Below are 22031 nucleotides of genomic sequence, written 5' to 3' on the forward strand. Positions count from 1 at the left end.
TAACTTTTATTGGAATTTGCAGCTTTTTTAGTTCGTTTTATATTGCGCAATATCAATTTGTTAAGATTAGACAATTTCCATCTCCATTGAGCTATCAACCATGCAGGGAGCTTCTAGTGTCAACGAACCAGCCTCGAGCAGTTTTATGGAGAGCGTTGAATCCACTCGTGCTAAAGATCAAATGAATTTGACGTTGTTGATTAAGAATGAGTTGAGTAAACAGGATTCCACAAATTCGACGTTGAAACTGATCGATTTGAATATAACGTCTATTTCAGTTACAGATGTCGAGTTATTAAATAGTGTGAACGTAGAGAGGCTATCTTTGAGGAAGAACAGACTGATTTCCTTGCCTTCAAAGTTCTGCAATTCGAAAAGCTTACGATACTTAGATTTGAATGGCAATATGTTTAGAGATATACCTAGTATTTTGATGCAGTGCCCACAATTAGAGATTTTGGATCTCTCTTCTAACAATATAGAAACGCTCCCACATGATATTTCCAAATTATGGTCAAAAAACTTGAAAGTACTTTCTCTAAAGAATAATAATTTGACGTCAATATTTGATTTTGCACCAATTGTAAAGTTAGAGAATTTGAGTATCCTTGAAATTGAGGGCAATCTGATTCCGAAAGATGAGTTAGAGCTTGTGAAAAAATATACACCAATGTCATCAGATTTATCGAAAGAGGAATATTGGGCAATCGCTCTACGAAGATATTTAAAAGATAACTTTATTGAAAACCATACCAGTCATTACCAATATAACGAATCAAACCCTTCACATGGTAATGTGAACAAAATTACAAGAGCTGCAAAGAGAATGGGCTTTATTAACACCCTATCGCCTAGTAATTCTACACTAGTAGATAATTCAGATACACTTACTCCAGCTGCATCTTCGAATACATCTATAAATAATTCGGATAATGATCCATTATTTGCATCTACTCCAACAACAACTAAATTTTCGGCATCTTCAACAACTAGTACTTCGAATGGTAACCAGCTGGCAGAAACTCATATAAATAAAGAATCTGATAATCAATCTCATAACGAATTATACAATCATACGAAATATAATGACTATTTTAAAAGACTTTCAGTTCTTCAAGAAGAAGTTCCTGTTAATAATGAGGTGTCTGTAGGACATGATGAAATAGTGATGATGGGTAGAAAATTATTATTCAGTTTCTCTGAATGTCAACAAAATGTAAGAAAGATTACCTCATTTTGTAAAGAAAAGTCTGTTGCAGTCGAAGTTGTTTCACTTCTATATTCTGTAAGGTCAGAGATTGATAATCTGGTAGAAATATTAGAAAAATCAGAAGAGTATGATCCAGCCAGCGATAGGGCTTTATTAAAACTATGTTTGAAAATCAATGACATCTTCAAACTAATATTCGGATTACTTTTAAAAAACTTCGACATTTTTTTTAAGTCTGATGATTTATGTTTTATTAGAATGTTCTACATGACAATGATTACATCTTATAGTGAAATTTACAATGCATGGTGTTTTATTTCGCCAGAGAAATTAAACACACCTAAGAATATACCACATCTGCATAACTTCCCCCATGGAAATCTGAATAGTATATCTACAACGAGCATTTCTGATCAGAATGGCAAAGGTTTATCCAGGACAAGAAGCAACACTATACAAGTAAGACTGCCAGCGCTGAAAAATTCAATTTCAACTCCCACTATGCACACTCAACCTACTTCCGCTTCTACTACTGGGTCGCCTGCAGTTCAATTAAATGCTTCTAATTCAGCATATCTATCATCATCAGGTGTACTGAATAGTAATAGAACACCGGGTACACTATCGTCTTCAATGTCTCAGATATCTATGCCAGAGAAACTACCTGAATACATCAGTAAACAGTCATCGCCACACATAAAATTAGTTACTGATGATGAGAAAGTACCCGAAGGGAACGTGATAGAATTTGAAACAACATCAACCGATATATCTAATCAGCTCGCATCTACAGCATATACACCTTTAGTGTCATCCAAACCTAAACCTGGCCCTGCGTCACTGAACATTTCTACAACTGCTGTAGGTAACCCAACTACAAATATGCCTCCCATTCCACCAACACCAACAGCTGCTAGTCTTATCGATACAGATATTGATGCGCAATTACATAAAACATTATTAACAGTCGTTCGTATGGTATCAGTAGTTTACGATCAATTGACTGCTGCTATATCACAAACTGCACTCGCTGGTTCGCAAGGATCTCAAGATATTACAGAATCACTGACTAATAAAATCCACGATTTAGCTACAACATGCCGTCAATCCATGGAATTATCTAAAGTTTTAAACGCAAGACTAAATGCTTTAAGTTCTACAGATAATTTAATATCCCAGAAATATTCCAATAATAATGAGAAATATATTACATGGGAAAACATTAATGCATTTTTAAAATCTATTATTTCTATTTTAGCCAGCACTAAAGTGGTGATGGCTGAAATGCCAATATTGAACGAAATCCGTCCAAATTTAGCATCATTAGCTAAAATTACAAAAGATGTTACTGTAATTCTGGATTTAAGTACTTACAAATCAGTATCTTTAATGAATGTTCCTTCATCGTCACAACCACAGACACAAATACAGACACAACCTAATTAAGTTGAATATGATTCTGGATGACAACTTTAAATAAGTTTTTAGTTTGATATAGTATATCATATTTTATATTGCTATTTTAATAAAGTAAACATCAATTAGCTTCTCATAAATCGTTTCCACATGTCTAATGAAATAAGTTTCTATAACACATATTTTGCTAATTAAATGCTATTGATTTAAAATCATTACAATCATTAATATACAATTATGTAGCACATCTTTCTAAGCTTTCTAAATATATTTTACTTAATTCGAAATGGTATCCTTGAATATTTTGAGTTTCAAAATATGTTGGAAGTTTCATTCTTGTTCTTTCCGCTATACCACAGAGCCTTACAGCATCGGTACCTGTCATTTTTACTTTACCTGGAATTGTCCCATCTATTATTCTTGCAAAAATCTTGTCCAATATGAACAATAACTTGAATAATTTAGAAACTGTTGAGGTTTTTTCGTCTAATGACAATTCCGTAAGGTCAAACTTTTCAGTAAATTCTAATAAATCATCGGCGATTCTTAATAAATATGACGTTTGACCGAACGACCTTGCTCTATCGACTGGCAAGCTCGCATTTTTCATGTTGAACTCCTTTTCAAATAAGTATAGATCTTGTTTTAATAAGTAGTCAGAGTTTGGTATTCCCTCAACAGAATACCAAATAAAGTCTGTGAATGATTTCAAGTCTTTTAGTAGACTTTCTAAATTCTCGTAACCTGACATGTTATAATTCAAGCCTCTTGATTGAACAAATTTACGTTGGATTGACATTAGTTTCTCATCACAATAAGTGATAAACTTCGACTGTTGTGAAAGTGATAACCTTCTTGTTGGAATACCCGATGAAGTTGGATTGACTTGTGAAACCATATTAGTTTGAGACGAAAACGGCGAACCTATGTCTATACGCGGTTTAAAATCATCAACATCGTCCGATATATCTTCATCTAGGACCGAAGCTGCTCTTTTGTTATCAGGACTTTCTGAATATCCATCCTGGCTCATATCTATATCTCCGTTATCGTTCAACTCAGGGTTCAAATCCAACTCGTCGATCTCACTTTCATCTATTTCTTTTAGTCTATCTAATCGAGATAGTTCATCTGGGTTGCAATGCAAAGGTGTATCCGGTAATGACATCGTTATTATCTTCTATGTCTGATGTTTTTAAGTTGTTAAATCTGTTACTAATCTTTTTTCTGTTACTTAATTATTCTCTTAACTAAAAGCTAATCAAATAAGTAATGCAGTGGTGTTTAAGTGTTTTAAGTGTGTGTCTAACAGAAGGTTACGTACTATTCTCCTTCTTTTTACCGTCTTCACATATCAATGTGGTCAATAGATAGTTTGTTATATATTTCATATATTCAAATCCTTAATTTTGGAGCTTGCTGAAATTCTTTGTGAAGTTGCCTCTAATACTTTCCCGAAATATTGTAGCCCCGCAGTAATATAAAATAGGTAGTGGATAGATGGGTGATCAGAACCCCATCCTCTGAAGTTTGGTAAATAACAGTACATCGTTGATACGAATCGGATTATTGTTTCTATTTCAGTGTCTTGCCAGTAGAATGTAATTGTTTGACTGTGGCTGACAAGTGTCAAAAGTCTCAGTTCAGCGGAGTTCCTTAAGACGACATGTATATCGTCCACTTGATAACTGTTCTTATAGCTAGGAACGACAAAGGAGGGAAACTGCTATGGCTATTCAATTTTCAACCCATTAAGCCTGGGGCATTTACTACTCCTTTATAATACATACTCTTGTGCTAGTTCTATAAATGCCATGGCGTCCTTATATCTCCCGCTCTAAACCACACATACGTGCCCAAGTATCTCCACATATCCAATATAATTCAATTAAAACCAGCAGTCAATGGCAACTACCACAACCCTGGGTGTATGTATGTTCTCTTAAAGTAAGATTTAGAACCTCCTTATTCAGCAAGTCTATATATATCCGAAGTCGTGACAGTAAAGAAATTTAGTATTTAAGTGACGGCGGCTAATTTGTTTTCTGTTTAACTTTACTAATTAAGATTTGCCACTTGGTGATATAAACTGAAGATACACATATAAAACAACTCATCTTATTGTTATTGTTGGTCTAGTTTCAGTATAGGAGAGCAACGACTGTTATAAGATGTCTAAGATACTATTAGGTTACTTGGAGTTGGTCGTTGGACAATCAAATAGTTTACATGGTTATCCCAAGAGAATAAATATTTATAAACATTCCATTGTCAAAATAGGAAGAAATGAAGCTGAATGTGATTTTGTAATCGAAGATGCTTCGGTGTCTTCGATCCACTGTATAATTTGGTCGGTTTTGTTCGATGAACATAGCGTTCCAATGTTTTATCTCAAGGATTACTCATTGAATGGGACGATGATTAACGATCGAAAGCAACTGAAAAAAAAGTTTGCTTACATTTTATGTGATGGTGATCAGATTTTGGTTAATGATACTATCATAGTATTTCGACAAGTTTTCCAAAATTCTCCAATGAAAAGTTTAGAGTCTCTTGGGTTTCAAAAAAATATTAAAAACTGGGAAATTGCAAATAAAATTATTGGAATGGGAACGTTTGGTCATGTCATGGTTGCTTACAAGACAGACTACGATAGAAATAGTTTATCGTCGGAGAAAATTAGACAGAAAGAGAATTATGCAGTTAAGATAATAAAATTGAAACCAAATAAATTAGACAAAGAAGCCAAGATACTTTTGACCCTTGATCACCCAAATATCATTAAAGTTCATTTCACGTATTATGATTCTAGAGACAATTATTATATCTTTCAGGATTTAATAGCAGGTGGTGATTTATTTTCTTATCTTGCCAAAACGGATTGTCTGTCATCTATATCTGAAATGGAATCGTTAATAATTGTCTACCAGTTATTGAAAGCATTAAGTTATTTACATAGTAAAGGTGTGGCTCATAGAGATTTAAAACTTGATAATATATTGATATCATCGCCGGAGACGGTTTATCCCAAGATTGTGCTTGCTGATTTCGGGATAGCAAAAAGGTTTGCTACAACTGCAAACTCCAATACTAATAGGATGTTTACAATAGTAGGCACGCCAGAATATTGTGCACCCGAAGTGGGGTTTAAAAGTAGTAGTCATGGACAACCGATACCTGTTGTTGCAACACCTGCGATGTTATCGACACAGCAATTTTGTAAGGGATATGATATGAAGTGTGACATGTGGTCACTAGGTGTCATTGCACATATTATGTTAACGGGCATCTCTCCATTTTATGGCGACGGAAACGAAATGAATATAGTCAAATTATCGAGAATCGGGAAATTAAACTTCGAGTTAAAACAGTGGGGAGGTATATCAGTAGAGGCACAGAGTTTTGTTGCTAGTCTCTTACATGTTGATACAAAAGAAAGAATGGACAGTAAGCAATGCTTTGACCACCCTTGGATTTTGAAACATATGGCTAAGTTAGAAAAAATATACAAAAAAAAATACTAGCGCAATCTTAATATGTTGCAGACTGAGAACAATTTTTTCTTTTTGCAAGAGCTATTAACATCTATCAGATTGGGAGTTTTGTGAAGAATAAACTCTGAGAGGTGATTGTTTTGGGTCCTATCCTCATTCAAAGAGCAACAAGTGGGAAGATAAATAAAAACTAACTATCGCCCCATGCCAGCAAGGCATAAAATAACTATCAAGAGTATGTACCTGTCGCTTCCTAGTTACTAAGATAAATAAAGAAAATAAAGAAAAAATAGTCAGTTATTAGACCACGGATTAATAGATCTAAAATGGATATTATACACTGCACAGTTGTCGTATAGGTCATTGGAGTATTATCTGCAAACAGAAAGACAATTTAACAATTTGGAAATCCATGGCTTGTTCATCACTCCAAATTATAATAGCTGATTTGAAGTCGTCCTCAGTCACTGACATTCTATGAAGGCTAATAACCTAAGAAAGTTTATATTTGCCATCGTTTTTTTTCTATTGCTACCATTAGACCTAAAGTAACAAAATAATTGTTTCTTAACAAACAAACTGGGGAAACTGTGATAACAATTGATGTTAACCCAGAAATGGAATGATTTCAGTAAAAGAGGACAAGTAACCTAATTAGGTCACTCGGTTGATAATGAACAAGAATACGGAGACGGAAGAAAAAATAACGGGAACCAAACTGCGTTATAGTAGTACTATTATAAATATTTTCACTACAAACTCTTCTTTAAAATATTATTACCGCTTTGTTAGCAATAAAGGCTCTAGTTCCAAAAAACTACTACAAAAAATACGATTTCTAAAAAAACGAAAGTAAATAACTTTACAACTAGACACCACACCACACAGACCCAATCATCTCTATCTCATTGGGGAGTTACTATAGCGTACCAAAATTTTACAAATAAATTCACACGGTATATGAGTGCTTTTGATTCATATTAGTGATGCTATTGATTTCATTGAATATTTTGTAGATGTTAATCAACCACCGCAATTCTCATTATTTCACTTTTTTTAAACTCAGACACCAAATTGTTGTTGTTATAAACACCGATTCGTGGCTAGATTACCAAGTAACCAAGTTTCAAAAGCTAACTTCAATTTACCTTGAGACCTAGTTCCTCCGAATCTCATTGAAAGATAATGACATTTGTGGACTAGTTCATACGGTCTAGCCTGAATCTCAATTCTACAAATGTGTGATATTTGAAAGATATTTATTATCCGTGAACCTCAAAAAGTTCTTGTTGCCTGCCTGCACTGCCTTTCCTCTGAAAATTTTTTGTTTTTCGTTTTCCTTTCTGGAAATGTGTGTTTGTTTGGTATAGTAATAATAACAATATCAAAGTAAGAATTCTATGATTTAAGTTATTGTCCAGCACACTTTGTCTGTATCAAAAACAGTAATCATCATGATACTAAGTATGCTACGAAGATGTCTTGGGTCTACTGTAGTGAGGTTCATAGATAAATTGGACCACCTTTTGAGATTATACGAAATATTGAATGTGGATAAAAGAAATTCCTAGTGTATAGCAACTTTTTTGTGGGTATCTCGGTGAAGAGATATTAATGAAAAACCTCTACATAAAATAATCTATTATTGGTCTCCATTCATTAGCAACGATAACAGCAACAGCAACACCAGCAACAGCAACACCAGCAACAACAACAACAACAACAATAACATTTTGTTTTACGGTCGTTACTAGGTTAATTCACTGCTCCAAGATGAACTTCTCGAGCTTCCATCTCGATCTAGATGGCGCCTGCTTCCTAATTTGGCAATGCTGCTTTTTTTAAAATAAAAAAAGAAACAAAAATCTCTCTAACTGCACCTCAAGGTCGGAAGCATCAGATTCAGCACAAGGAGGAAAGTTCCATTTTGGAGGGTATCCAAATCTGTAAATCGATTAAAGTTCATATTTCAATTCAAATAATATTTCAAAAGCTGAGAATTATTGAAGAAGGGACTATTTGGGAACAAAATTAAATATCGAAAAAAAAATTTTCGAATGCGAAGAGATCGTGGTAGATCTTAAGATTGTTATGTTGTTTTCGGTGTCACAGATTGAGGGTTTTGCTCACCTCTATGTACTTTTCTCCATAGAATTCAGAGCGGTGTTTGAAGTTACTTATGAGAATTTATTATGTACAAAAAAATTGATTAGATGATACTACATTTTGTGGTAATGGCAAGTAATATGATTGACATTTGAGCTTCCGTGTCAATACTATTTTGTTTCTGAAGTTTATATGGGTGAATCTTTAGTTTGTCCATAGTTGCAGTCCAAGAGTAAGCTTAAAATGAGGACAACAAACAGTAAACATCCGGGAATAGTAACTAATAGTTTTCTTCATGGTTACTAGAGTAGATTTTTAACATTAAAAGTCAATGCAAATCTTAGTCTGTTAAGCTAGAAATGGCTTGCTATTTTACCATACCAAAATGTAATTATTTTCTTCTTTTAGCCTGAATTCCTAGGACAGAAGTGGCAATGGTCGGTCCTGTTAATCACCACCGATGGCACAACTTTCTATATGGTTAGTCTATGTTTCTTTGCTGTTGCAGAAATGTTTGTATATACCTATTCATGTTGTAACTTGGTAGCCGGTATGTTTCCATCTTTCATAAATGAAACTAAATCAATGTATATAAGGACATCGATTTTGAATGTTTCGTTTTTGAGCTTATAGCAGAATATCCTAATTTGTTTGTTGTTCTTATACATAATCATTTAGTGAAATTTTACCTCCAATTTATTTTCTTTGAAGAAAAAAAGTCAGTCGTATTGCTGAGTGAAATAATATTTTTTGCTATATATCCATACATTGTTTAATGTTATATTAACTTAATAAGCTGCTACTGTTGATATGATCGATACAATTTTTAATAACATTAACTCATGGAACTTTTCAGATGAGAAACATGCGAATAATACAATCCATCAGTTAGGTCCTGTATCTTCAGAGGATTCAAATTTCGCCTTGGAATCTTCTTTATGGATGGAACCATTAGAGACTATAATATCTGATACAGTTTCTAGCTCAAGGTCAGTATCTCCAGTGAGCTCGTCTGATACCGTTCCATTGTTTGCCCAAGTTGATAGTTTGAGAACAAAGGAAGACAGGTTTGCTATCAAACAAGAAAACTATGAAAACATTATAGTCCCTCCAGTCCTTTTGAAATCTACGTCGCCAATAACTGCTAAGAAAAGAGCACCAAGGAAAAGACTAACGACACATCAAAAGCAAGCACACAATAAAATAGAAAAAAGGTATAGAGTAAATATAAATACCAAGATTGCAAAGCTGCAACAAACTATCCCATGGGTTACTAGTGATCAAACCGCATTCGAAGTGTCAGAGTCATTAAAAAAAAATTGGCCAGGAAATAACGTGCAGAAAAGCAAAATATCAAATGTTGCATTGCCTGTACCAAGCTCCATGATAATACCACCAACAACAAGGTTAAACAAGAGCATTATTTTGGAAAAGGCGGTCGAATATATTGAATACCTTCAAAATAATGAGGTTCTTTATGAACAGGAAGTTCAAAGGTTAAGATCGGAGCTGGACTCAGAGAAAAAGAAAAACCAAACCTACAAGGCAGAGGGAAGGTAGAAATTATAATGTTTTAAAAGGGGAATTGGTTCCAACGTTGTATAATGCAGATGGGCAGAGTTCTGATGGTAGAGGTAATAATGATAATAATAAGAATTGAAGGAAATTCACAATTATATATATAGATCCAAGAATTTTTACATTTATTAATATTACCAGCGGTATAGAAGTAACTATATAATAAACATATTGTCTAATAATAATATAACCATTGCTTATTTATAACGATTATTGTTTTTCGGTTATGCATTTTTATAGATGAACTATATCAAACTACCAATAAGAGCATGGGACAGACATACGTGTGCATAAATATATATATTTATATATAAGAGCACGATTAAAACATCACCTTGTCCTGCCCATTTATTGACATCTTCACTATTTTTTTAAGATGGTAACGACATCTTCATCTTCTAATACGTGATTCAACCCTACAAATTGAGGTTGGTGCTTGACACTACTACCAAACACAAGAGCATTTCTGAAATCGTCAACCAAGGACTTATGGATTTGGTTACAAAAGTCTCTAACACTACAATGGTCTGATCTTAAAACAACTGGATCTGTGAAGTCGGGTATTTTACCCTTTGGTTTTGTATATACTCTGACCAGGTTTAATCTGTCCCACATGACTTCCAACAGTTCGTCTAAGTTCCATTCTTGGCCGGAAGAAATAGGAACAGCATTTGGAATTCTATATAACAGTTCCAATTCTTCCAAGGAAAGGGAATCGATCTTGTTCAAAACGTAAACAGCGGGCATATACCTTCTGCTTGCCGATTCTAACACATCAATTAAATCATCAACGGTGGCGTCACATCTGATGGCAACCTCTGCACTGTTGATTCTATACTCGTTCATGACAGCTTTCACTTCTTCGTGGCTGATGTGAGTTAATGGAACGGTGTTCGTCACCGAGATACCACCCTTTTCCTTCTTTTTGATCAAGATATCAGGTGGTTGCTTGTTTAGACGGATCCCGACACCCTCCAATTCCTTTTCTATGATTTGTTTGTGATGCAAAGGCTTGTTCACGTCCAAAACAATAAACAGCAAGTTACACGTTCTTGCCACAGCGATGACTTGTCTACCTCTACCACGACCGTCCTTGGCACCGTCAATAATACCCGGCAAATCCAGCATTTGGATCTTGGCACCCTTGTAACGAATAACACCTGGCACAGTAACCAACGTGGTGAACTCGTAAGCTGCCACCTCAGACTCGGTACCAGTCAACTTGGACAGCAAAGTAGACTTCCCCACAGATGGGAACCCCACGAACCCAACACTGGCAACACCCGTCCTAGCAACGTCAAAACCAACACCAGCACCACCACCGCCGGTGGCTGAGGCCGCAGTAAGCAGCTCTCTTCTCAATTTAGCCAGCTTGGCCTTCAACTGACCCAAGTGGAACGAGGTGGCCTTGTTCTTTTGAGTCTTGGCCATCTCATCCTCGATCGCTTTAATCTTTTCAACAGTAGTGGACATCCTTCGTGTCTTGTCGTTTCACCTGTATTTTCAGTGTTTTGGGGGAGGTAAAAAACGCACCACCACTATCCCCATACCCCCTGGCTACCAGCCCTCTTATATGCCCCCATCCTCACCTCATCCACCTTCAAACTTCACGGTTGCCATCATCAGAATGGCAACACTATCGTCACATTTCGATGCTCATCGAGTTTTCCACTATGAACAATATCTCGAATTCAAAAAAATTTCACTTTTATCGCGTTGAACGACATAGTTAAGACTACCTGGAAGTGCTAAATTTGATGTAAAACGTCAGGAAGGCGGTCAATTGGCGGGTCAAGCACAATAGTCAGGCCAGCCGATACAACCATCATGAGACTAGACTGTCGGCCACCTGTTCCATCATCATTTTATGGCCTTTACACCGGTCTGTTGCGCTGCATTCAAGAAACCTTGGGCTCTGCCATCCACCGATGTCTCTCGACACTCGACCCGTCATCTTCGACGGCGCTGGCACACAGCAAAAATTTTTGTTCAACCATCACCTCTCGAACAAGCCAGAGACACAGTTGGGACTGTTCAAGAATCTGCTGGGACAGACTATATTTGAGAGGGCTCCCTGATTTGGCATTGGGTTATCGTGGTTGGGTCAGCTGGGTCAAGACACGCACACCTGGCAACTTGCAGAGAAATATTCGACACGATGGCTAAAAAGGGCAAGAAGAATCAGGACAATTACTGGGACGAGGACTTCGAGGAAGACCAATCCCAACAGGGTGAAGAATTTGGCACGCCGGCTGCTGCTGATGCTGGTACTGACATTGGTGCCGGGGCCAGTGCTGCAGATGCGGGTGCCGAAGCCGTTGAGGCTGACTTCATGTCCACTTTGAAGAAATCTAAGAAGAAACAGGACAAGAAGCAAGAGGACGATGTCAGAAGCTCTGGAGCCCCAGTCTTGAAATCTAAGAAGGAGAAGGAAAAGGAGAAGAAAGAGGCTGAAAAGCAGAGGAAGAAGGAGGAGGCTGCGAAGAAGAAGCAACAGCAGCAAGCTAATAAGCAAAAAAATAAAGAGCTGAATAAGCAGATCCAAGAGAAGATCCAAGCCGAGAAGAAGAGTGCTTCCGAGGAGAAGAGCTCCGCTGGCAAGGCTCCCGCATCCAGTGGCAAGAAGGTCAAGAAGGTTCCAGCCGGTTTGGCTGCTTTGAAGAAGCAATTGGAATTGAAGAAGCAATTTGAAGAGGAACAAAGACTATTGGAAGAAGAAGAAGAGAGACTGTTGAAGGAAGAAGAAGAGAGATTAGCTAATGAAAGAAAAGAAAGAGAAGGAGCCCAAGCTGCCAAGAAGGAGAAGGAGAGATTGAAGCGTGAGAAGTTGAAGGCGGAAGGGAAACTACTGACTAAGAAACAAAAAGAAGAGAAGAAATTGGTCGAAAGAAGAAAAGCTGCGTTGTTGGCTGCCGGCAACATTAAAGTTGCTGGTTTATCCAAACTAGAAAACGAGGATGATTCTGAAGAAAGTAAGAAGCCAAAGAAGATCGTCTACGGCAAGAAGAAGAAGAGATCTACTGCAACTGACAAATCTGCCGGTGCTGATGCTGAGCAAAAGGATGAGGATGCTCCTAAGACTGCTGGGGCCGTCAAGGATGGTGAAGAAGAAGTTTTGATCGACGATTGGGAAAACCTAGCTTTGGATGAAGACGAAGGTGAAGAACAAAATGAAGAACAAGTTGAAGAAGCTGAAGAAGATGAGGAAGTTGAAGAATCTTCCATTATTCCAGAAGAAGACGTTGTCGAAGCTGAAATTGCTTCCGCAGCCGTCAAAGGCACTGAAAGTGCTTCAGCATCTAACCCAAATAAGAAAGAGTTGCGTTCTCCAATTTGTGTTATCATGGGTCATGTTGATACAGGTAAGACTAAGTTATTAGATAAAATTAGACAAACTAACGTCCAAGGTGGTGAAGCTGGTGGTATTACTCAACAAATTGGTGCCACTTACTTCCCAATTGATGCTATTAAAACTAAAACTAAAACCATGGCTGAATTTGAGAAACAAACTTTCGATGTTCCAGGTCTATTAGTTATCGATACCCCAGGTCACGAATCTTTCACCAACTTACGTTCCAGAGGTTCTTCCTTGTGTAATATCGCTATTTTAGTTATAGATATCATGCATGGTTTAGAACAACAAACCATCGAATCTATTAAACTGTTAAGAGACAGAAAAGCTCCATTTATTGTTGCATTAAATAAGATCGATAGATTATACGACTGGTCCCCAACCCCAAACAATGCTTTCAGAGCTTCTTTCGACAAACAAACCAGAGCTGTTAAAGAAGAATTTGAAACTAGATTGAACAACATCAAGATTGAACTAGCCGAACAAGGTTTGAATTCTGAATTATACTATGACAACAAAAATATGTCCAAGTATGTTTCTATTGTTCCAACTTCTGCTGTCACCGGTGAAGGTATTCCAGATTTATTATGGTTATTATTAGAATTAACACAAAAGAGGATGTCCAAGCAGTTGATGTACTTATCTCACGTTGCAGCTACTGTCTTGGAAGTTAAAGTTGTTGAAGGTTTCGGTACAACTATTGATGTTATCTTATCTAACGGTTACCTAAGAGAAGGTGATCGTATTGTGTTATGTGGTATGAATGGTCCGATTGTTACAAACATCAGAGCTTTGTTAACTCCACAACCACTGCGTGAATTACGTCTAAAATCTGAATATGTTCATCACAAGGAAGTTAAGGCAGCCCTGGGTGTTAAGATTGCTGCCAATGATCTAGATAAAGCTGTCGCTGGTTCTAGATTATTAGTTGTCGGTCCAGATGATGATGAAGAAGAAATGATGGACGAAGTTATGGATGACTTAACTGGTTTACTAGATTCCGTCGACACATCAGGTAAGGGTGTCACTGTTCAAGCTTCCACTTTAGGTTCTTTGGAAGCTTTACTAGATTTCTTAAAGGATATGAAGATTCCTGTTATGTCTATTGGTCTAGGTCCAGTTTTCAAGCGTGATGTCATGAAAGCAGGTACCATGTTAGAAAGAGCTCCAGAATTTGCTATCATGTTATGTTTCGATGTTAAAATTGATAGAGAAGCTGAAGATTACGCAGAAAAAGAAGGTATCAAGCTATTTAATGCCGATATTATCTATCATTTGTTTGATGCGTTCACTGCTTATCAAGAAAAATTATTAGAAGATCGTCGTAAGAATTTCTTAGACTTCGCTATTTACCCATGTGTTATGCACACTTTACAAATTATTAACAAGCGTGGTCCAATGATTATCGGTGTAGATGTTGTCGATGGTACTCTAAAACTAGGTACTCCAATCTGTGCAGTAAGAACTGACCCTGTTACAAAGGAAAAGATGGTGTTATTATTAGGTAAAGTTGTTTCTTTAGAAATCAACCATCAAGCTGTTAACGAAGTCACCAGAGCCACCACAGCTGCCGGTGTTGCTGTCCGTTTAGAAGACCCATCTGGTCAACAACCAATCTGGGGTCGTCATGTTGATGAATCTGATACTCTATACGCCATGTTATCTAGAAGATCTATCGACACCTTAAAGGACAAGGCCTTCAGAGATCAAGTCTCAAAGGCTGACTGGATGTTAATCAAAAAGTTAAAGCCAGTATTCGGCATTGAATAATTCAGTCTTCTCCTATGACTATAACAATACAATCATGATTTTACCATTGGATATACCGTAATAGTAAATATTTGTCTATATTTTTTATCAATAAAACACATATAATTAGTTCATCGTTTCTCTACTCATTTCAACCCTATCACTCTGAAAGAGGATTGAAAAAACTCAAAGAAGACAAAGAAAACAAGTGCAAGTTGCAATTAGTGACTTTCCTATCTTAAGTATCAAGCAGTTGGTCTTGAAACTTCAGATCAATTAGTGCATTTTAGTGATTTTAAATGAATATTTTTTTATTTACTACTGGGCCATCGGCAAACACGCTACATTAAAAAATAAAAGTAAATAAACAAATATAAAACCAAAGCAAAATTCATTTGATTACAGTAAGTGTTTATATTAGTTGTAACAGTATTCGAAGGCTGAACACAGCATTTACAACTCATATTTATCAATTGGAGAGCAGTGGTAAGGTTTGCCGTTAAAATTAGAGTATCGTCTGCAAGATGTGTGAGCCAACTTTAAGATCAACGACCATTTTGACAGAACATTTACAATATCCCCCAATATCGTTAGTGGACGATGTTATTAATGCTGTTAATGAGATTATGTACAAGTGTACTGCTGCAATGGAGAAATACTTACTAGAAAAGAGTACTTTATCTCAAAATGGGGTCGATTACACAGATGAAATCAAAATTGGAGTTGGAAAATTAGAAACGCTGCTAGAATATTCTGTTGATAAAAACTTCGATAAATTTGAATTGTATGTTCTCAGAAATATTCTACGGATTCCAAATGAATTATTAGATAAGAATGCGTTCAGATTAGAAAGCCAAAGAGATTTAATTGCTTCAAATAAAGATGAGATCGAGCAGACTAAAATTCAGTTAGATCAAAAGATCAAAAGCATTGAAGAGGCATTTGAATTAAATTACGAGTTGACTAGAAGATATAAAGAACTGAAAAAATTGCACAATAAAGTGAAGAAATTTAAAGCAATAGTAATTAAGATATTAGAGTGTGAAGATTCTCAAACTGGGAAAGAATTATATAAGACTTTGCAACCGATTGATGATTCCATTAAATTCTTGACTAGTAAGATTCGTGAATGGTATATATTTAGTGAGGAGCATATTTCTTTGGAACAAGTTAGAAATATCACTTCTAATAAAGCCACCTCAGAGTCAGCAGTTGGAAATGCAGAAACATTATCAAGATCAAAGTATATTGAGAATAGGGTTAAAATGATATTAAATGGGAACTCAAGCACTCCCAAAGAAGAGAAGCCTAATTTGAGTAAGAATTTTGGTGAACTAAAAATAACGAACCCAGATTTACCTGTACTTACGGATCAACTTCCTTGAGAAGAAGTACTGCCGTAAAGAAAGCTCCATTCCTGTCATTCAATTAAAGAATTTAATATCTAACTACAAATTCACATCATATAATTAATATATTATCGTATTCTTCTTGCATAGATTTTCATAATCAGTTGTAATTAATAAACTTCCATTATTCTATAAAATTAAATGAGTATTATATAATAAAATTAAAAAATGTTTAACACCGAATGAACGAAATCATACTGAAGGAGATACCTTTCAGAATTTGAGTTTTACTTCTTACAACTCCCTGACCTGCATAAATTAAATATAAGAAATTAAGAACTTCGAACACGAATTAAATATATTCTTCGAAATAAGAATCATCTAACCAGCCAATTTTTTCAAATGCAGCATATAATCTTGAGGCTTTGTTAACATCGATTTTGCAGGCTTTTTGGGCATCAGTTCTTCTGAACGATAGGCCTTCCTTGGCTCGATACACTTTTTCGAGGAATAAACGTCTCTTGGAATCAAGATATAAATCACATGGAAGACGAAGAATTTGTGCTAAAACTATTTCTGCTGGATGCAGATAGTCCCTTAGAGGATCAGAATCAAGATTCATTGAGGAACCTTTCCATTCGATCCTTAGACAATAGTCGTTGTCTGGTAGAGAAGATAGAGGAGGAGAATAGTCCTCGAGCTTTTTCCATGTAACGTTTGGAATATATTGAGTATTATTTTTTAGTGCCTTTAACGAGGATAGTGGAGAATGCATAGATGATGCAGAAACTTTTCCAGTTAGCTTTCTCCCACTACGTGATGGACTTGACTTTCTAATTTTAGCTTCCGTAAATTCTTTTCTGACAGATAAAGTAGAACTCTCGATATCATCAGAGCCTGATCTGCTGTATGTCTTTCTTGAATTTCCTCTTGTTCTATATCCATTGCTGTCTGAATCTGGAGCCGAGCCCAAAATGCTGGTTTGTCTTCTAATTGTTTGCTGCCTTTTGTATGAATATGAATATGAATTATATGATGAAGTATTGGTTTTCTTCTGTGAAAATGATTTGTATTGCCTTAAAAAAAGCATTGATATCTTATTGTAAGTTCTGTGGGATTGAAATTCTTTCCAAACTGGCCCTACTACTATGCCAAAGTTCTTTTTGCCCGGTTGAATAGCAGCTTTTAGCTGAGTTTTTGAGACCACTAATGGCAAACTTACCGGGGACATTGGTGGGGATGGAATTAATTTCTCCTCGAATTCTTGTGTATTGCTGTTATCTTGCATTAGATTCGGGCCAATTACTGAAGAAGTGGCATTTTGACATTTATGATGTAATTGTTGTAGCAGCTTCAAGCCTTGGTCATTGTCTTCCGACAGTATTGAAGATAATTGGGATGTCTCTGCTCTTGGAGACTGGTATACCATATTGCTCGTTAAAAGATTGGTTGTTCTGAATATGAATGAGTTAATGCTAAGCACAATTGATTGCAATTGAAAAATGAGACTACAAAATTAATGAAGTGAATGATATTAAGCTCTCTGTAATTTTTTATCTATCAATGCATACATTTATATAAAGTTCAAAGGAACTATAATTACTGTTATTCAAGATGTATATAAAATAAAAGTTAATACAAAAAAAAGCAATTAAATTATTGTTCAGTGATACATGCTAATTCCGAATAAATGCTGTATCCATATGGCTGTAGCATTTGTAACCGTAACGCTATTCTACTACTATTAGAAGTAAAGTTTCAGACCAAAGAAAAAGGTCAAATGCGGCCCCTCTGGTCTGGACTTCTTTCATAGATAAAGACCCTATATCGGTTTTAACATATTTGCTTGTACTTCTGCAGCAGACACCCAAGCCTAAATCGACTCCGAGCACTAGCAATCGCAACCATAACCATAGTTGAGCTTTCTTTACCAAGCAAAAATGTGATGCGATGAGATGAGATTACTTGAGATCAGGTCGTATTTGGATGAGATGAGATGATTATGTCAAAGTCCCAGAAAATTTTTCAGCCAAAAACGGCACAGAAAAAAGAAATTCTGGAGAAACAGGCTACGATGGTTTCTCTCCGCCTGCCCGAAAACAGCAAAACAAGAAACGATTTGCGCAAAACAGTATCCAAATTAGGCCCATTATCGTTTCTTTTTTCTAACGTTTCTTTTTGGTTTTTGCTTTTTTTTACCTCGTTTTCGGTGTATTTCCACGGCGATTTCTGAAACATTCGTCATCGAGAATGTGGCGGTGGACATGCGAATTCCGTTTCGTAATTCGATCTCATCTTTTGCTCGAGAAACCGGTTCCCTGAATGACGCAGAAGTGTCCAAACGGCGACATGAGCTGGAAAAGACACTCTCGACGCAGGATGCTCGATTGCGTGTATTCCCTAATGTGTCGTTCCTCTTTTGGAAAGGCGTACAGGAAAGAAACTGAGTTCTGAAATGTACGACTGGACTTCGAAGCGTTTTCTGTCTCTTGATCTAGCTGACTGTGAAATTGATATTCGGGTCTCTGAACTCTTCGTTGACATCAAACAGTTCTTTGATGTAGTCGTCGATCTCGTTGCTCAGTGAGAAGTCATATGTGTGGCTGTTATTGTTGACTTGGGTCAATGCTAGCTTTTCTTGCTCAATCTCGAAATTCGTGTCATCTTCCAGTCGCTTCGGTAAGTCGAACGCTAGTGACATTTCTTTATAGAAGATGTTGCTGAAGAACTTCAACTCTTCATCCCAGTCCCATGTTTTGAATTCCACTTGCTCTTTAGCTAGTTCTTGGAACTTCTTCAGGCACTTGATCGCTAATAGGCACGCATTCAGTTGGTACAGCGTGATTTTGCGGAAGGTGTGGAACATCGAGTAGAAGTTATTGAATAATGTCTTCAGGTCATCTATGATATCCATTATCACGGTTTTCGCCGCGTCGCAATCCTCGATGAATGGCTTATTGAAGTTCAGTACAACAATATAGTAATAATACCAGAAATGGGATAGCGTAGGGTCTGTTGAGACCTCAATGTCATTGAGTGACGATTTCGACCAGTTCAGGAATGACGGTAAGGACTCTCTCCAGTTAGCTACTTGGGAATTGAAGATAGCCAAATATTGCACTTTTTGATCGGTCTCTTCGGTTTCGATAAAGATTTTAGAAGTATACACTTCAACGATTCTTGATAAAACAATTAAATTCTTCAATGGAAGGGAAATTTGTAACACATGTTTACCTTCAAATCTAAACTCTTCTGTACCTGTCACTTCCGGCAGTTCGTCAGATTCGGGGATCGTGGAGTTACTCACATTCAACGTAGATGTTCTTCCGAGCATTAAACAAATAAAATGATCCGCAATGTAACAGCCCCAATAAATTCTAGATCTAATTTCGAGCTCACTTCTAGTCAATGGTTGGCTAGTGTCGTCAGAGTACCAACCTTCAGGATCCAGTTGAAACCCCATGTCATAGCCAACTCTAACGGCTAGGCCTGAAAAGTACCAGGCAAGTTGATTATTACCTTTTCCTAGCTCGTAAAATGCAAGGCAGAATAAAGCTTGAACAGTGGTGATTTTGGCTACGCTATGTTCATCAAAGACTGCTTTTAGCAGTGACGTTTTACATTGCTCGTAATAGTATTCGGATTTATGCTCTAATTTCTTTGATAATCTTGAACCAATAGCACACATTGCATATACTAATTCTTTGGAACAATAGTATGATTCTCCATAGTCATCATTATCTTCCATGAAGAACCCATACAGAAAACTTTCTCTATGCACGAATATAAAATGGCCAGGATATAGCCATTTATAAAAATTAGATAATGATTTCAAAATGCTTGGATCATTTTTCATTAAGTTTAGATTTTGATGCATTGCTCTATCGATAATCATAGTTTTCAAATCAGTTATACGATTCTTTTTCAATTCTTTCATGGCTACTGTTGCACTATTAGAATCGCTTAGGCCATTGAAAAGCGAACTATTACTATGATGCTCTTGTGTTCCAATGTCTATATTGGGACTATTCGCCGAAGAGTTCTTCTCGGACACCAAAAATGATATTGTAAGATTAGTAGATTTGATTTTTGGTTTATAACTCACAGGGCCTTCAGGGTAAAGACTACCTTTCACCAAGGCCTTCTTTTTCCTAACATTGTGATAAGTTTGATCAAGTGATGTTTTTTCGACAATTTCAGTGTCACTTTTAGATCTAAGAATTGGATCAGTTTCTTCCAGTTTCACAGTTCTTGTGATATCTGTCGTGCTAGAGCCAACGCTTATACTTTCTTTTGCTTTTGCAATGTTAGCGACATCACTGCTATTACTCATTGAAGTAGAAGAACTCTTTGTCAGTGGAAAATATTTTATTATTATATCAGTAGGCATCAAATTATGATCAAATTCAGATGCATTGGATGAAAAAATACTAACCATTCTTTGAATATCCTTCTCTAGATTAGAAATATGCGCCTCCAATGTCTTTACATGGGATGAAGAGTGTCTTGTCTTCCTCAAATCTTCCTCATTAATATTACATTCTAATCCTAATCTGGAACACCCACCACATGGGTATTCCACGTCACACTTCTTCCGTCTCTTCCTACAATTCGAACATGCCAACCGTCTCTTGCCGTCATTTTTCTTCAATTCAGCAGTAACTTCTTTTTTGACAGAAGTTTGATCACCATATTTGTTTTCAATAGGTACAGGCTCAAGCAAAGCCAACTCAACCTGTTCCTCAGTTGGTAATGGACTTTCAGACATCACTGATGAACTCGATGATGTCCTTGATAACGTTTCCTCAGATAAAAAAATAAGATGAATAAAAAAGAGATAGCTTAGGTAATATTCTATAGCCTCATTAGAATGCTCTATTGCTTAACCCACTGTCTACTTAACAATAAAAAGATCTCTCGTAAAGTTATTCGATGAGCAAAATCAAAACTTTGTTGGTAAACTTTTTCAGGTTTCGTCAAAGTTCGATATTTCAAAGCTATGGGCTTGGAAGATGTCAACGAAATATATTGGTATGACTGACTTCTACTGACTTAATATCCAAAGCAATATCAGAAGTGTTCTAACGTGATGTAGGGCCTAGTCTTGATAGTGTGATAGAGCCTGGCTGGTCTTAATAAATACGCTCCAGTATCCAATTCCATACTAAAATATGAAAAATCCTAGTATGAAATTTCAAAGCAGGCACATCTAATAATGTTACAATGATTATTAATATATTTACCACATGTAATATTATTATGTTTAGCGTATATTGCCTCAGTGCCATAAGAGTTTCCTTTTAACTTCTAATGCCATGTTATTCATGTTTAATTAGGTCGGGATTGTAAATATTGATAATACCCTCAATACTGTGTTAGTCTCTAAGTTGCTAATTCAAGTGAGTCATTGAATTGACGTTAGAAATTATCTTGTCACTATCATAATTAATTGTGAACCCTTGAAATGTTTTCGATGCACCTCAACTTTTCAATGCTTATGATGCCTCTTGCGTATCTCATCGACTCGTTGTTTGTATTAGAACATGCCGTACGACGCTCTATTGACATCAAATTTTGGTTAACAAACTAATGAACAAATACACTTTAAAGGAATTTAATGTGGTAAAACACCATTGATTATCAACTAAAATGAGCCCCAGGTTCTATACCAAAGATGCATATAGTATACGCCACGGTATCTACATTTGTTATTACAAACGTGGATTGGATTAATACTGTTTGTATATAAGTAGCATCAAAGTTGCAATTTTTACCTA

At 36.2% G+C, this 22031-nt stretch overlaps 9 protein-coding genes across 9 annotated transcripts; 5 read left to right on the forward strand and 4 right to left on the reverse strand.

Annotated features, from left to right (window-relative positions):
- Positions 1–100: 100 nt before the first annotated feature.
- Positions 101–2656, forward strand: SOG2 (Sog2p; the record flags this gene model as incomplete). The annotated part of the gene is made up of 1 exon (XM_003688202.1): positions 101–2656. The coding sequence occupies one exon, from the start codon at positions 101–103 to the stop codon at positions 2654–2656; it is 2556 nt and encodes an 851-aa protein (XP_003688250.1).
- A 205-nt stretch (positions 2657–2861) lies between these two features.
- On the reverse strand, positions 2862–3794 carry TFB6 (TFIIH complex subunit TFB6; the record flags this gene model as incomplete). The annotated part of the gene is made up of 1 exon (XM_003688203.1): positions 2862–3794. One exon carries the CDS (start codon positions 3792–3794, stop codon positions 2862–2864), a length of 933 nt encoding a protein of 310 aa, XP_003688251.1.
- Positions 3795–4797: 1003 nt separating this feature from the next.
- Positions 4798–6150, forward strand: MEK1 (serine/threonine protein kinase MEK1; the record flags this gene model as incomplete). The annotated part of the gene is made up of 1 exon (XM_003688204.1): positions 4798–6150. The coding sequence occupies one exon, from the start codon at positions 4798–4800 to the stop codon at positions 6148–6150; it is 1353 nt and encodes a 450-aa protein (XP_003688252.1).
- A 2886-nt stretch (positions 6151–9036) lies between these two features.
- Positions 9037–9786, forward strand: TPHA0N00390 (basic helix-loop-helix domain-containing protein; the record flags this gene model as incomplete). Its single annotated transcript, XM_003688205.1, has 1 exon — positions 9037–9786. One exon carries the CDS (start codon positions 9037–9039, stop codon positions 9784–9786), a length of 750 nt encoding a protein of 249 aa, XP_003688253.1.
- A 381-nt stretch (positions 9787–10167) lies between these two features.
- On the reverse strand, positions 10168–11277 carry RBG1 (GTP-binding protein RBG1; the record flags this gene model as incomplete). The annotated part of the gene is made up of 1 exon (XM_003688206.1): positions 10168–11277. One exon carries the CDS (start codon positions 11275–11277, stop codon positions 10168–10170), a length of 1110 nt encoding a protein of 369 aa, XP_003688254.1.
- Positions 11278–11962: 685 nt separating this feature from the next.
- On the forward strand, positions 11963–14926 carry FUN12 (translation initiation factor eIF5B; the record flags this gene model as incomplete). The annotated part of the gene is made up of 1 exon (XM_003688207.1): positions 11963–14926. The coding sequence occupies one exon, from the start codon at positions 11963–11965 to the stop codon at positions 14924–14926; it is 2964 nt and encodes a 987-aa protein (XP_003688255.1).
- Positions 14927–15429: 503 nt separating this feature from the next.
- On the forward strand, positions 15430–16290 carry MTW1 (MIND complex subunit MTW1; the record flags this gene model as incomplete). Its single annotated transcript, XM_003688208.1, has 1 exon — positions 15430–16290. One exon carries the CDS (start codon positions 15430–15432, stop codon positions 16288–16290), a length of 861 nt encoding a protein of 286 aa, XP_003688256.1.
- Positions 16291–16606: 316 nt separating this feature from the next.
- Positions 16607–17683, reverse strand: FUN19 (Fun19p; the record flags this gene model as incomplete). Its single annotated transcript, XM_003688209.1, has 1 exon — positions 16607–17683. The coding sequence occupies one exon, from the start codon at positions 17681–17683 to the stop codon at positions 16607–16609; it is 1077 nt and encodes a 358-aa protein (XP_003688257.1).
- Positions 17684–18748: 1065 nt separating this feature from the next.
- Positions 18749–21022, reverse strand: TEA1 (Tea1p; the record flags this gene model as incomplete). Its single annotated transcript, XM_003688210.1, has 1 exon — positions 18749–21022. The coding sequence occupies one exon, from the start codon at positions 21020–21022 to the stop codon at positions 18749–18751; it is 2274 nt and encodes a 757-aa protein (XP_003688258.1).
- Between the last annotated feature and the right edge of the window lie 1009 nt (positions 21023–22031).

This window comes from Tetrapisispora phaffii, chromosome 14 (assembly GCF_000236905.1).
Source record: "Tetrapisispora phaffii CBS 4417 chromosome 14, complete genome".
NCBI lineage: Eukaryota > Fungi > Ascomycota > Saccharomycetes > Saccharomycetales > Saccharomycetaceae > Tetrapisispora > Tetrapisispora phaffii.